The 13,894-nt window shown below is 41.2% G+C and overlaps 1 protein-coding gene across 3 annotated transcripts in view; it reads left to right on the plus strand.

Moving 5' to 3' along the window:
• SLIT2 (slit guidance ligand 2) overlaps nucleotides 1-13,398 on the plus strand; it is a gene marked incomplete at both ends in the record, with an annotated part of 381,466 nt that extends 368,068 nt beyond the window's left edge. For all 3 annotated transcript variants that reach the window (XM_082837578.1, XM_082837576.1, XM_082837577.1), the window contains 4 exons: nucleotides 6,050-6,204; nucleotides 11,352-11,643; nucleotides 11,854-12,065; nucleotides 13,157-13,398. In XM_082837578.1, the coding sequence (XP_082693704.1) occupies nucleotides 6,050-6,204; nucleotides 11,352-11,643; nucleotides 11,854-12,065; nucleotides 13,157-13,398 (901 nt within the window). The remainder of the gene's footprint in view (nucleotides 1-6,049; nucleotides 6,205-11,351; nucleotides 11,644-11,853; nucleotides 12,066-13,156) is intronic.
• Nucleotides 13,399-13,894: the final 496 nt, after the last annotated feature.

Consider the following 13,894-nt stretch of genomic DNA (forward strand, 5'->3'; position numbering starts at 1 on the left):
TTTTAAAAATCGTTAATGACAATTGTATGCTTCTTTCTTTAGGTTCAAATTAATGTCATTTTCCAAACCAGATAGTTTCTTTGGAAACATAGTCGACTACTATTTAAAAATTAAGAAATCAGGTGCACACGTTACAAAGGTACAGTACTGTACCATGCCTTCCTCAGTTTCAGTATTCAGGGAACCTGCACAACTTCAGGGGACTTTCCCCCGCAGACTGTTAGGTTGGTTGGCTACACAGTCTCTGGGTTATGCAACTTACAAGCTTATGTTAGGGAAAAAAAAAAAAAAGAATTAGTCTCATTGGAAAGACAGACCGTTTCCATGATAAACACTCAGCCATTCTTGACTATGCTGTATGAGAAGGCACCACTTTTTATCAGCTTCACGACTTTGAGCAATTTACCTCACCCTTTATGCTTCCATTTCACGGGGAGACTTGGAAGCAGCTAATGTAAAGTGCCTAGTCGAGTACTGGGCACAGAGTATAATAATTGGTAATGCTGGGGTTTAAGGAGACTCTTCATGCTTGGATACCCAGATACTGAAGAATAAATACCCAAGTGCAAATACTGTTGCCCTACATGTGACTCTTACCATATGTTCAAATGTGAAGTCTCTTTCTATTTTAGTGCATTTTTATTTAAATTACATACATAAGGTCCCCAACTTACGATGTTTCCACTTACGATTTTTCAACGTTATGATGGTACAAAAGCAATATGCGTTCAGTAGAAACTATACTTAGAATTTTGAACTTTGATTTTTTTTCCCGGGCTAGCTATATGCAGTAGGATGCTCTCTCATGATGCTGGGCAGTAGTAGCCACAGGTCCCAGTCAGCCACACGATCACAAGGGTAAGCACCCCATACTCTTACAACCATTTTGCACCCAGACAACCATTCTGCTTTTCACTTTCCATCCAGTATTCAATAAATTACATGAGATAGTCAACACTTCGTTATAGAATAGGCTTTGTGTTAGATGATTTTGGCAAACTGTAAGCCAGTGTAAGTGTTCTGAGCATGCTTAAGGCAGGCTAGGCAAAGCTATTATGTTCAGTAGATTAAGTGTATTAAGTGCATTTCTTTTAAGTGCATTTTTGACTTATCATATTTTCAATTTACAATGGGTTAATTGGAACTTAAGCCCATTGTAAGTTCAGGAAGATCTGTAATTTGCTTCAAAATACAACTTTACTTGATAAATTATTTTATAAAATGTTCTTCTGAAAACTCTTATGCTAATACATAAATACCTTTAATCCCACTTGGCTTCCCATTCCTTGCACTCAAAGAAGTGGGCAGGGAAATTTTTTATTAGCATCCACACTTCACAAATGAAGCATCTTTAGACCAGACATATCAAAATGAGGTGGCCAGTTGAATTTGTCTAGTTTTTTATTCCTATTCTATTGCACAGAATATGCCAACAAATACTTGGCCAAAAAGCAGGAGTTCACATAAGCAAAGTGAACTATTTATCTTTACTCCACTGAAATACCTTAAGATTTACAATTGAGATAGAAATATAACAATATCATTGTTAATGAGTCCTGAAGACATAAAGACAATCAAAGACAATTTAGAGCCACTCTTCTTTTAAGCCCCAAGTTTTTAAACTCTTTTTCTATAGCAAACCAAGAGACAATTGAGTAACGGCTTTGTTTTCACACATCCATTTAGAAATCCAAGAAAACAAAATCTCAGGTAATAGATGAGTGTAGTAAAACTGAATTACATAATAAAGGTAGTAAATGCAATTTATCTTCCTAGTGGAAAGGCTCACTGTTAAGTGGTTCACTTGCGACTTTTGTGAGTCATGGAGTATATAGTTCCCTAGGGAGTAGTGAGTGTTTGTCAGTACTTGTCAGGACCCAGAAGGATGTCACACATTGCAGGTGGATAGGTAGGAGATGACCGTGATAGACTGTAAAATCGATGATGTCTTAGTTTTATTCTGCAACAACTGGTGTGTCAATCACTGCTTCTATTTTGAAAGGGTATATAAACAAAGGACTCCTGGGCATCCCCCAGATCTCTGGCTTTAGGAGACAGCATGAAACACCAATTTAGAATACTCTTAGCTCTGCCATATTCTCTTCAGGCCCCATACACACAATACCATCTTAAAACCAAAGAATCTAAAAATATTAATTTCACAATACTTATCTGTTAAAAGCCTGGGCAAAGCCTCACTTAATTCTGAGACATATAAACCGAATTAAGCTCAGTGGTAACTCCTACCAAGTTCTGGAATCATCAGATTAGACATTGAAAGCTTTTGGGAGGAGAAAAGTGTAGTCAGTCTGAACTTCACTTATAATTGGGAAAAGAGAAGCCAAAAACAACTTTCAAATCTGTATATCTCATATGCGTTCAATGATTTTTAGTAAATGTACCAAGTTGTGCAACCATCATATAAGATTTTTTTCCATAGAACTTTATTCCTGGGCTGTTTGGGAGAGAAATCATCTATTAAAGGCTGGCTACTGGTGAGAACAAACACATGCCATTTGTACAGTACTAGATACTCTTCAGGTTTTTTATTTTAAAAGTGATGGATAGGGCTTCCCTGGTGGAGCAGTGGTTGAGAGTCCGCCTGCCGATGCAGGAGACACGGGTTCGTGCCCCGGTCCAGGAAGATCCCACATGCTGCGGAGCGGCTGGGCCCGTGAGCCATGGCCGCTGAGCCTGTGCGTCCGGAGCCTGTGCTCCGTAACAGGAGAGGCCACAACAGTGAGAGGCCGGTGTACCGCCAAAAAAAAAAAAAAAAAAAAGTGATGGTAATAGTTAAAAGCACGTACTCTAGAACCAGACAACCTGGCTTCAAATCTGTTTAGCCACTGGCTGTGCCATCTTGGGTACCCTAAGTGCCCAAATTTAGAGTTGTGAGTCTTAAATGAGTTAATGCATGTGAAGTTGCCCCATAGTAGGTGCTGTGCAATTCTTTGATCTTATTACTTGCATTTCCCTAGTGAGGAAAAGAAAGCAGAGAAAAATTACCTGAAGTCACAGTAACTCAGTGTCACACATCTAACAGGAGCTAGGATAAGCTGAGCAAGACTTACCTCCCAACATTATCTTTCAGGATATCACCACTGAAAATTCCAAATTTTTTAATAAAATGCATCTTTTGGATGTCCTGTCCTAAGTATGCCTGGAGGATCTTGACTATCTATAACTGTAATCCAACTAGTATTACTAAATAAACTCTATATGTTATTCTTTTTTTTTTTTTTTTTTTTGCGGTATGCGGGCCTCTCACTGTTGTGGCCTCTCCCATTGCCCATTGCGGAGCACAGACTCCGGACACGCAGGCTCAGCGGCCATGGCTCACGGGCCCAGCCACTCTGTGGCATGTGGGATCTTCCCAGACTGGGGCACGAACTCGTGTTCGCTGCATCAGCAAGCGAACTCTCAACCACTGCGCCACCAGGGAAGCCCTATATGTTATTCTTAATACAACTCCCCTATCTTTAATTTACTTAACATACATTTATTGAGCATCTACTATTTATCAGACACTACGGGATACATTAAGGAAGAAATAAATGATACAGGGCCCCTGATTTAAAGGAGCTTACAATTAGTGGGAGTTAAAGACATGTACTCAGGAAACAAAAAAAAAAAAAAAGGAAGAAAGAAAAAAGAAAAGAAAGGAATAAAGGAGTAAGAAGTAAAATGAGTTAATAATGAAGCTACCTACCTCCAGCTTCCCAGCTGAAACACTGCTTTAGAGTGTGCAGAACTTTAAAGGTATTAAACCTTTCAGTTACACTGCACCAAACATCATCAACAATGACATACCTAGATCAATTGCCTAAGACTGATGTGTGACCAAGAGCCAGTTCCCTAGTACAAATGAGTCTTTTCTTTGCAACTGTAAAGGGAAAAGGGAGGCCCATTATTAATATTTATAAATTAAATAAGGTCATTGTTCACAGAGCATTCATATAAAACCACTTAAAGAGTTGTATACGATGACAAAGGAAAAAGCAATTGACTACCACCTTCTCTATGTATATCTTTATATTAATGTTTTACTTAAAACTTCTAATAATTTGGATATGTCCCCAAAGAAGTTATTATATTTCTGCCGGTCTTTAGCATTATCTTACAATTAATATTAAAAATAAAGCCTGACTAATTTCTTCTTGAAGAAGATTCTGAAGTAGTATTGGATTATTTATATGATGACAGTGGTGGTGGTGGTAATGATGATGACGGTGATGATACTAATATCTAGCGTTTAACTTTGCACTTTCTATAGGCTAGATGTTTTGTTCTGCATTTAAAAAAATCATTTCATAGGGATAGACCTCAAATTAACCATAAGAGGGGGGAATATTTGTTAGCATTTACTGAAGAGAAGATTGAAGTTTATTAGCAATTAAGTTACTTATCTAAGGTCAAACATTTAATAAATACAAGACCAGCATTCAAATCCAGGCTTATCTGATTCTAAAATATGTATGTGTAACCAGTAGTTGGTATTATTTAAGACCACTAACATCTGGTATGCAACTTTATTTAGAAAGTATTTTCCTTGTATATTGTTTCCTCTGTTGATTTTAGTGGTATCAAGTATTGGGATAATTAAATGTGTAAAACGCAAAAATATTGATTGGCACATCTAACATTTATTTTTTTTAAGATGATATCTGAAACAGGTTATTAAAAATTCCTGCACACGTGGACACTTTTAACTACTTAACACCAGAGAACTTCAGGTGTTTTCACAGCTCTGCAGAATGGTTTATATTGTTGTCAAATCACAAAAACATTTTATTCCATGTCGGCAAACAATGGAATAAGATTAGACTCTTGTGGTGAGAACCATGAAGAAATATCTATACATTTTTCTGTTATTTTCCAGGCTTGACGTATTTGCAAATTTAAATATCAGTGCCTGGAAATTTAAGCAATCTTCTTGCATAGGGACTATTAGGTATTCACGATCTTCCTTATAGTATGTTCCCATATTTCCCTTTTTGAGCCCTTTTTCCAATCTTTCGAGTCAACATCTCAGTATATTAGTTCTTTAATATTCACTATTGATCCTGTTTTCTTTGTTGCTCCTGTTTCAATTTGTCCTATTTGCATCTTTGCCTGATGTAACACTTGTGTTAGGTTGACAGACACCCTTTCAAACCTTATAGCACCTACCTGCTAATTGCACCCAACTTCATTTTCAATTGTCGTTTTCCGTTTACCTGTTTCTTAATCTCTTTGTTTTTGTCAATTTTATGAATTTCCATAAGCCCTCTCAAATTGTTAAGAAGGCGGATGTAATGATTGTTGGACCTGTCCCTTTAAAGTTATAGAAGAGAAATTGAAGAATCATTGTCATCACTAGACTCCCTAGACATGACTATGTTAAGCATTCTATTTAATCCATTATTCCCACCTCTCCACTGAGCGTAATCATCTTCACAGTAATATCATTTGATGGACATCCTTCTGAAAAATGCAAAGAAAATGAGAGTATATTATCAATTAACAAATTTCAAAAAGTGCAGTGATCCTGCCAAGTTGGTTCTTCCTGCATTTATATGTATGTTTGATTCTAATAAGTATTACTGTGTAGTGCTTAAGAGTGCAGAGACCAATGATCCCCTAAGATCAATGTCTAAAAAGTATATTTGGCACAGGTATCAGTTAGTTGTCTTTTGAATGCAATTTGGAGTAACAGTATCTGAACAAATGAAACTTTAGTGACATTTAAAATCAAATGCACAAATTATGCTTTGGAATTTCTACATACTGGGAGAATGTGATTGGATAATGATAAAATGTATTCATTTCCACTTCTCCCAATGGGAGAACAAACTTATTTTGTATTTTGTATTACCCAAGAAATAAAAAATGATTATATCTCCTTAAAAATATCTTTTATTTTAAAATCAACTACTGGCCTTTATCTTTATTAATGTTAAATAGGAGTATCTTTTCCCAAAAAGAGCTTATTGGAGTTTGAATTGTAACTCCTTTTCTTTAATAAATATAAAATTGGAGGATCAGTTAAGTTATCTTTTTTTTTTAATAGCGTGGAGACAATCAATGATGGAAATTTTCACATTGTGGAACTACTCGCCCTGGATCAAAGTCTCTCCCTCTCTGTGGATGGAGGGAGCCCCAAAATCATCACCAACTTGTCAAAGCAGTCCACTTTGAATTTTGACTCCCCACTCTACGTCGGAGGTAAGTGCTTTTCCAAATTCCGTGGATTCCCAAACCCTGTGATGCTCATCACAGACTGATCCTGAAGTTGTTGATGCCTGGTGCCATGGTCATTGATCAGTCATTGAAAGATGGACAGCAAGGATAGAAAAGAAAGAGCCCTAAATGGGTGATAAGAGACCATGTTGTAACCCTGGCTCTGGGTCTAACAAAATGTGTGGTTGGAGTGGAGAAGGACATTCATGTTTCTTTTGTGTCTGTCACATACTAGGTGATTTAAACATCATATAATCTAATCTTACTGTTCTGGTGTATAGGAAAAAGAAAGCTGGTTAGAGGTCAAATACAGACAATGAAGAAGATGGGGAGTCAAGTGTGATGCAAACTGAGGAGCGCATGACCCACCCCAGCACTATTAAGGAGGCGAACACTACCAGCTTCAGTTAAATGTCGCTATGCTGGAATGCCTCTACTGTCAGCTGCGAACTCATGTACAGGATAGGATAATTATTAATGAAATCAAATGAATGAATGAACAAATTAAACGTACAACTTGTATTGGGGCAGCAGGAAGTACTTCTCCTTAGCTAAGACCTTATGGTGAATGGACAAGGGAGACGGTCAGAAAGGTGGATTAGGGCCTGGAATGACAGAGTGAAGACTCGACTTTATTTTTAAGCTGCATGAAGGTAGATGAGTAAATAGATGAGGGATAGAGTCTGAGCAAATTTCTGAAGGAGCTCCGAGGAGAAGACCTGTGATGGAGAGAGCTTGTACTTTTACCTCTATCTGGAGGAGTAAATATATACTGGAGACAGAATTTCAACTTTCAGGCAAAGGACCAAGAAAGCATATGATTTTGAATTGAGTTGCACTGAATTAAATTACATTGAATTGACTGATAAAATTAACTAATTTTACAGATAAATAAGCTAAAGTTTCTGAACAGGTCAATGTAACCAATTTCTTCACCATGACAGGTATTTTCATGAACTTCACATCATTATTTTCACAGTAACGACCTTGGGATGCTGCATAAGTTTCTTAACCCCTCAAAGCCTTCCCTAAAAGCATTTTGGGAAATTTCCTGAAATTGCAGAGCACTTCTGTTTTTAATAATTTCAGCAGTAGAAAATCTGAACACTGATAGACTTTTGATTTTTTTTAAAGCAGTTAAAAGTCTTTGGTTCATTTCTGTAAATATTTATTGAGCACCTCCCATAAGCTGAGAACTAAATTAATAGGTGCATGAAGAATACAAAACTGAAAAAGAAATATCCCTTCTGTGCCAGGGGAGTGGGGAAGGCAGTCACATCTTCATGAAGCCATAATACATTTGTAATAAAAGTATCTCATATTAAGTCCGTGCAGCAAGTTGACTGATCTATTTGCTTCCTGGGAATCACACTGTGGGACTCATTAACAGGCAAAGGCCGTCCATTCTTGCCTGCATTACCATGAACGGCAGTTGCTTTGGCATGGGTGAAGTCACAGATGTTACCTGTGGTTGGAGAGAAAAGAAATTATATTTACTAAGCACATGCTGTGTGCTCAATGCAATGCTGCTTTTACAGTCTTAACCCTCAGAGACTTTAGGAAGTAGGTATGATTTTTTGTTTTATAATCCCTAAGGGACTTCATGGAATATGTCCAAGTTGATAGAGACCTCGTTTGAGTTCAGGTCTGTCTAACCCCAAAGCCACCTGCATTGCCACTCACCTTCTTAACATGGAGCAGAAAAGGAAGCAGTCTAAGTTCTGTGGCTTTTCATTTATTTCTGGACTTGTCCTTCACTTGATTTTATTATGTTTTCATTAGAAATCATTTCATTAAATCTTTTAAGACCCCTTTAGAATGTGGGGAAAATAATAAGTACAGAATGGGAGTGCTTGGGCCAGAACATTTTTACAAAAAGGGGGAAAAAATGTTTTAAATTAGTACTGAGAAGTGCTAATCCTTCTAAGGGTAGAGGGCCTGGAAGAATCCAGATGGTGCCTCTTTCCACTTCCAACCAGCCTCACTGCCAGAGAACACACTGGGCTCATTTCCTTCCCACTCAGGGTAATTCGGATTTTAAAAATACAATGCAGTCCTAAGACTGCAGCCCTGAATTCTTTATGGTAAAGGCAGGAGAACCTGAATTAGCAAAGGAGAGCAAGGTAAACAAGCTCTCCTTTTTCTCAAAGTCTGCAAACAGGAACACTCCCCAAGGAAGATGGCCCAAAGGTGATGCATTCCATGCCTTAGGCCCTTGCAGGAGTATTTTCTAGGAAAACAGGGAGGCAGGTTTCCCTACCTTTGGGTTTTCAACTACCCATGATATAGGCTTTACTTGATGCAAAGCAATGTAATCTTTATGTTTTTCTGTATAATTGTCCAACCAGAACATACATTACTTAAAGGGGTTTTTTTTTAAAAAAAGTAAAGACCTGCACATAGAGACCCCTCCGTGCATCACAAATCTTCTCCTAATGTCCCCATTGTACAGAAGACATCAGTGTTGACACTTGGTCTGTTTATTGTCATTTTGAAATATGTAGAGCTTGTTAAGGCTAAAAACCGTCCACTAAGTTACCTATTGTTTGATAGATTGAATTCCAGCTATGGTCCATGGCATAGAGGAAAGGCTAAAGGAAAACAAACATGGATCTACTTCTGTTTTTCAGTTAAGACTTAGTTCCCTGGTCAGAAGTCTACCGAGCACCTGAAAAGGTTGAGTTAAGATAGTTCTTGACTTCATGATATCCTACTGAAAGTAACTATATGTGTGATGTATCAACATTTTCATTTAAAAATTACTACAATCAAAGCTAGACCTTTATCATTGTTAGTTTGGGAATAGAAGGAACACATTTACTAATTGCTTCTCCCTGCTGTGGAACTTCATGGGTCTGTAGTTAGTCTTGACATGTGCACATATGTGTGTTGCGTGACTAATTGAAAATAGTCTTGGAAGAAGTTCTTTTTTAACCTCTGAAGAAAGGACCATAAATGTGTGGACATTAAAGTCCACATGTTTGGGCTTCCTTGGTGGTGCAGTGGTTGAGAGTCCGCCTGCCGATGCAGGGGACACGGGTTCGTGCCCCGGTCCGGGAAGATCCCACATGCCGTGGAGCGGCTGGGCCCATGAGCCATGGCCGCTTAGCTTGCGCATCCGGAGCCTGTGCTCCACAACGGGAGAGGCCACAAAAAAAAAGTCCACATGTTTTGGATGGATGGATATGACTATGTAGAAGAACTTACCCCCAAACAAGGAATTCCCAGTCACTAGTCCTCTCCTGGAAATGGAACATTCCATCCTTTTGACCCCACTCTACAAAGCAACCCAGTTCCCAAGGCCAGACACACACAGACTAAAAACTTGAACTCATGACCTTCAAATCCTAGACACTAATTCAGTACCTGTCAAAATGTGACCAGGACCACCTGCACCAGAGTCACCTGAGCTTGCATGTTTACATTGCGATTTCTATGCCCACACCTTCATTCTGGGCTAGAATCTCAGGTGAGGAGAGATGGGGGCCTGGGAAGCTGCCTTCTCAACAGCGCCCCTCTGGTGGCTCTTATGTATGACGGGCTTGGAAACAACGGGTCTGGTCCATCCACTCATGTTACAGATGAGGAAACTAAGCACCAGAGAGGGGAAATGACTGGCCCAAGTGCACACAGGCCAAAAATACAGACTTTGACCTCTAGCCTAGTGGTTTTGTATAAGCGGTTATCTGACTTTGGTGCCTGCTAGACCTCGAATGGAGCTCCTTCAAATGGGAAAGGAGATGCTGCCACAAGGCAGCGCCCAGAGAGTAGAGTACTGTGGCTCGTGGTCTTTATAACCAACAAACCCTCTAGAGAGTGACAGCCCTGGTCTTTTCCAGCCTCGACCCTCCAACCAGTAGCTCAGAGTCCAGGTGTAGGGATGGTGTGAGCACTGGGGGGAAGGTCAGCTGCTCTAAAGGCCTTGGCTCCCTCCCCTCCCCCACAGCAACCTGGATGGTTGCCTCGTGTAGGAGCCCATCCAGGAACTATTTCAGGGTCTGGCTTAGGCCATGGAAAGATTCCTCAGTTTTGCCAGATAAGGGTTACCAGATGACCGTCACTGGTGGAATATATATATATATGTGTGTGTGTGTGTATATATATATATATATATATATATATATATATATATATATATATATACAAAGATTGCGAATTCTGGTTTTGGAGGAATTTCTTTTATAGTCCTGATTTCTTGGAATATGAAGGTTTCACTCTCAATTAGCAAGGGAAAAAAAAGGATGTGAATGAAGTGCTGTCCTGATTGGAAGCAGGGTGAGTTTTTCAGACACTGGCATCCACGGCTGAGTTTGGGACATTGCCAGTGGTGAGCTGGACTAGCTGCCAGCTTAGAATTTGGCAGGACTGGGGTGAATGGTCCCTGTGAACCCCAGCTCTGCTCTCACTCTCTGAAAATCAGGGGACTGACCCATGACCTGAGATTGGGGAAGTCTGTGTCATCGGCTTAATTCTAACCCAGTCTTACTGGTGACACCGAGCATGTCGCCGAGCTCTCTGGGCCCTGGGCCCCCTTCATCTTTAAAGGGCAGGATTGGTCAGGGAATCAGTCTGGCTCTAGGCTTCTGGGCTGTGTGTCCAGGTTAGGGGGTGGGTGTGGAGGTAGAAGGCAGTACGAATCCCTCCCCCATTCCCAACCTTGCTTTTAAATACAGTGGCCCTGATTTTAGGTTTTATAGATTCATGCCTCCATATAAGGGTTTTTTTATTTAAAAAAACAAAAACCAAAAACAAAACAGATGTTAGAAACTAAAGATTGACCGCCAGTGAACTAGGTTCTTTATTCTAGTTGTGCATTAGAATTGCCTGGAGCATCTTCCAAAAAACAAAAACGAAGAAACACACATCCCTTCTCCCTCCCCCACTTCACCCAGTTAATCTGATCAAATCCGTCTGGGCTGAGGTCCCAAGCATCAGTATTTCTTCAAAGATCCAGTGTGATTCTGATGTGCAGCCCCGTTGAGAAGCGCAGGACGGGATGCTTGTGCTGCCTGGTTCTCCTGAAGAAGAGTCACGCAGACTCCTGCCCCGCGGGAAGAGCTAAGAGGGTCCGGGTGGCCACTGGCTAGGGAGCCACGGAAGGGCGTGACCTCTGACTTGGTGCTCCCCCGCAGGCATGCCCGGGAAGAACAACGTGGCCGCAGCTCTGCGCCAGGCCCCCGGGCAGAACGGCACAAGCTTCCACGGCTGCATCCGGAACCTTTACATCAACAGCGAGCTGCAGGACTTCCGGAAGGTGCCCATGCAGACCGGCATCCTGCCCGGCTGTGAGCCGTGCCACAAGAAGGTGTGTGCCCACGGCACGTGCCAGCCTAGCACCCAGTCCGGCTTCACCTGCGAGTGCCAGGAAGGATGGACGGGGCCCCTCTGTGACCAGAGGACCAATGACCCCTGTCTTGGAAATAAGTGAGTCTGGGCTGCTTGGTAGTTAAACCCACACACTCCAACCTTCAAAGCAAAACCCCAGAGAGGAAAGAAGGAAAGGGGGAGGGGGAAGGGAGAGAAAGAAGTCAGTTCATTAGCATTGTCTCCCTTATATTCCATCCATCATCCTCCCTCCTCCATTCTTATCCTCTCTGCCTGACCCATTTCCATCTCTGCGGTCCTCCACTGTAGATGCGTCCATGGCACCTGTCTGCCCATCAACGCGTTCTCCTACAGCTGCAAGTGCCTGGAGGGCCATGGGGGCGTCCTCTGTGATGAAGAGGAGGATCTGTTTAACCCCTGCCAGGCGATCAAGTGTAAGCATGGGAAATGCAGGCTCTCAGGACTGGGACAGCCCTACTGTGAATGCAGCAGTGGATACACTGGGGACAGCTGTGATCGAGGTAAGCCAACCCAGGTGGGCACCGACCTCTATCTTGGCAAAGCATGAGGGGCCCCCATCTTTGAACAGAGAGAGAGAGAAAGGAAGACACACAGAGGGGAGTGATATGAGGAACGCCAGGTCTTTGCACTATTTGTAGTTGCTGCTGTTGATTTACTTAACAGTGTTACAGGAAGGCACAGATGTGAAATGTCCTAAACCTCCGTTGCAAGATATTATACACCCTTCACAAGTCTTCTCACACTTGATTTGCTATGAAATACTACTTTTCCCTTAGGCGGGAGCACATTTACTTTCCTTCTTTCTTACCTTTACCTGCTGTTCTCATCTGTACAGATTATTGATTCATCTTCTGGCACAGAGAAGACGGTACTAATAATTCTGCTCTAGTTTTAGGACAAAATCGCCTTTGACCTTAGAATCAACTGATTTATCACAGTAAATTATACAGGTGAGAGGGATGGAAACAGGCTGACGTTTCAGCCCACCTATTTCCTTCTCCTGTGTCTGCGTGATCAGAATGTGCTTTGCCTCCAGCTGGCAGGGATTTTGTTGTGTGTATCGGAGGGATGAGACGAGAGGAACGTGCCCATGGAGGCTTTTAGCAGATGTCTCTTTTTGAACTAGTTCATACTTGGGTAATTTATGAAGTTAGTGGAATGTTACTTGTATTAAGTAACAGATTGAACGATATTAAACTCCAGGTCTAATAAATTAAATTGCATACTCTCTGAAACGGCGCCCTCGGTAAACAAAACCAGCTGTTAGTAGTGTAAAAACAGAAGATGTATATTTTTGCTATAAAAGAAAAGATTTAGGAATCCAATTTTCTTGTCAGCCCGAAAGCATAGTATTTACAGTCCACGTATAAAGTATTCACTTTGCTCAAAATAAAGGCCGAAAAGAAGTGTTTTTCAAAGAACTGAAGGCTGTGCCACCAGGCCGTAATGTGGAATAGCATAACGCTGAAAATAGCCGTTACAAACAGGAAGCGAAAGCAGTGTCTCCTGAACTGAGTTGTAGATTCACGGCCACTTCGCATGACTGACAGCGACTGCCCTTATACTGCTTGTGCTTTTTGTTCTTTTCTAGAAATCTCTTGTCGAGGGGAACGGATAAGAGATTATTACCAAAAGCAGCAGGGCTATGCCGCTTGCCAAACAACTAAGAAGGTCTCCCGGTTGGAATGCAGAGGGGGGTGTGCAGGCGGGCAGTGCTGCGGACCTCTGAGGAGCAAGCGACGGAAATACACTTTCGAATGCACTGATGGGTCATCGTTTGTGGACGAGGTTGAGAAGGTGGTGAAGTGTGGCTGTACCCACTGCGCCTCCTAAACCACGTCCCTGGCAGCTTTGGTCTTTGGAAAATGTTGTATACTTCTTGACCCTGTTGGACTCACGAATGCTTCATAGTGGAAATAATTGAAATATATTGTAAAATACAGAACAGACTTATTTTTATTATGAGAATGAAGACTTTTTTTCTGCATTTAGAAAAAAAAAAAAAGAAATGCTTGAACTAAAGCTTCCCCAACACTGGAGAAGTATAAAGAATGATACACCTGAAGGCATTAGAGCAATGATGGAAACCATGGTAACTTGGATTCATCTTCGTAACTTGCTGGAGACCAGCAGAAGCACATACCCAGGGGAGAGACGAGGTTCTCTCTGCTGATGTGAAGTTGCCCAGAGCATAATCTCCTGTGCCCTGGTTTGCATCTACGCAGTTCATGAGGACAGACCAAGCACATGTGTGTGAGTGAGGGTGCAAGGCAGATGAATGGAACTCCAGCATTCACAGCCAGAATGAACGGATGAGAAATATTTTGTG

The sequence above is a fragment of the Leucopleurus acutus genome, assembly GCF_964270905.1.
Source record: "Leucopleurus acutus genome assembly, chromosome: 4".
In the NCBI taxonomy this organism is placed as follows: domain Eukaryota; kingdom Metazoa; phylum Chordata; class Mammalia; order Artiodactyla; family Delphinidae; genus Leucopleurus; species Leucopleurus acutus.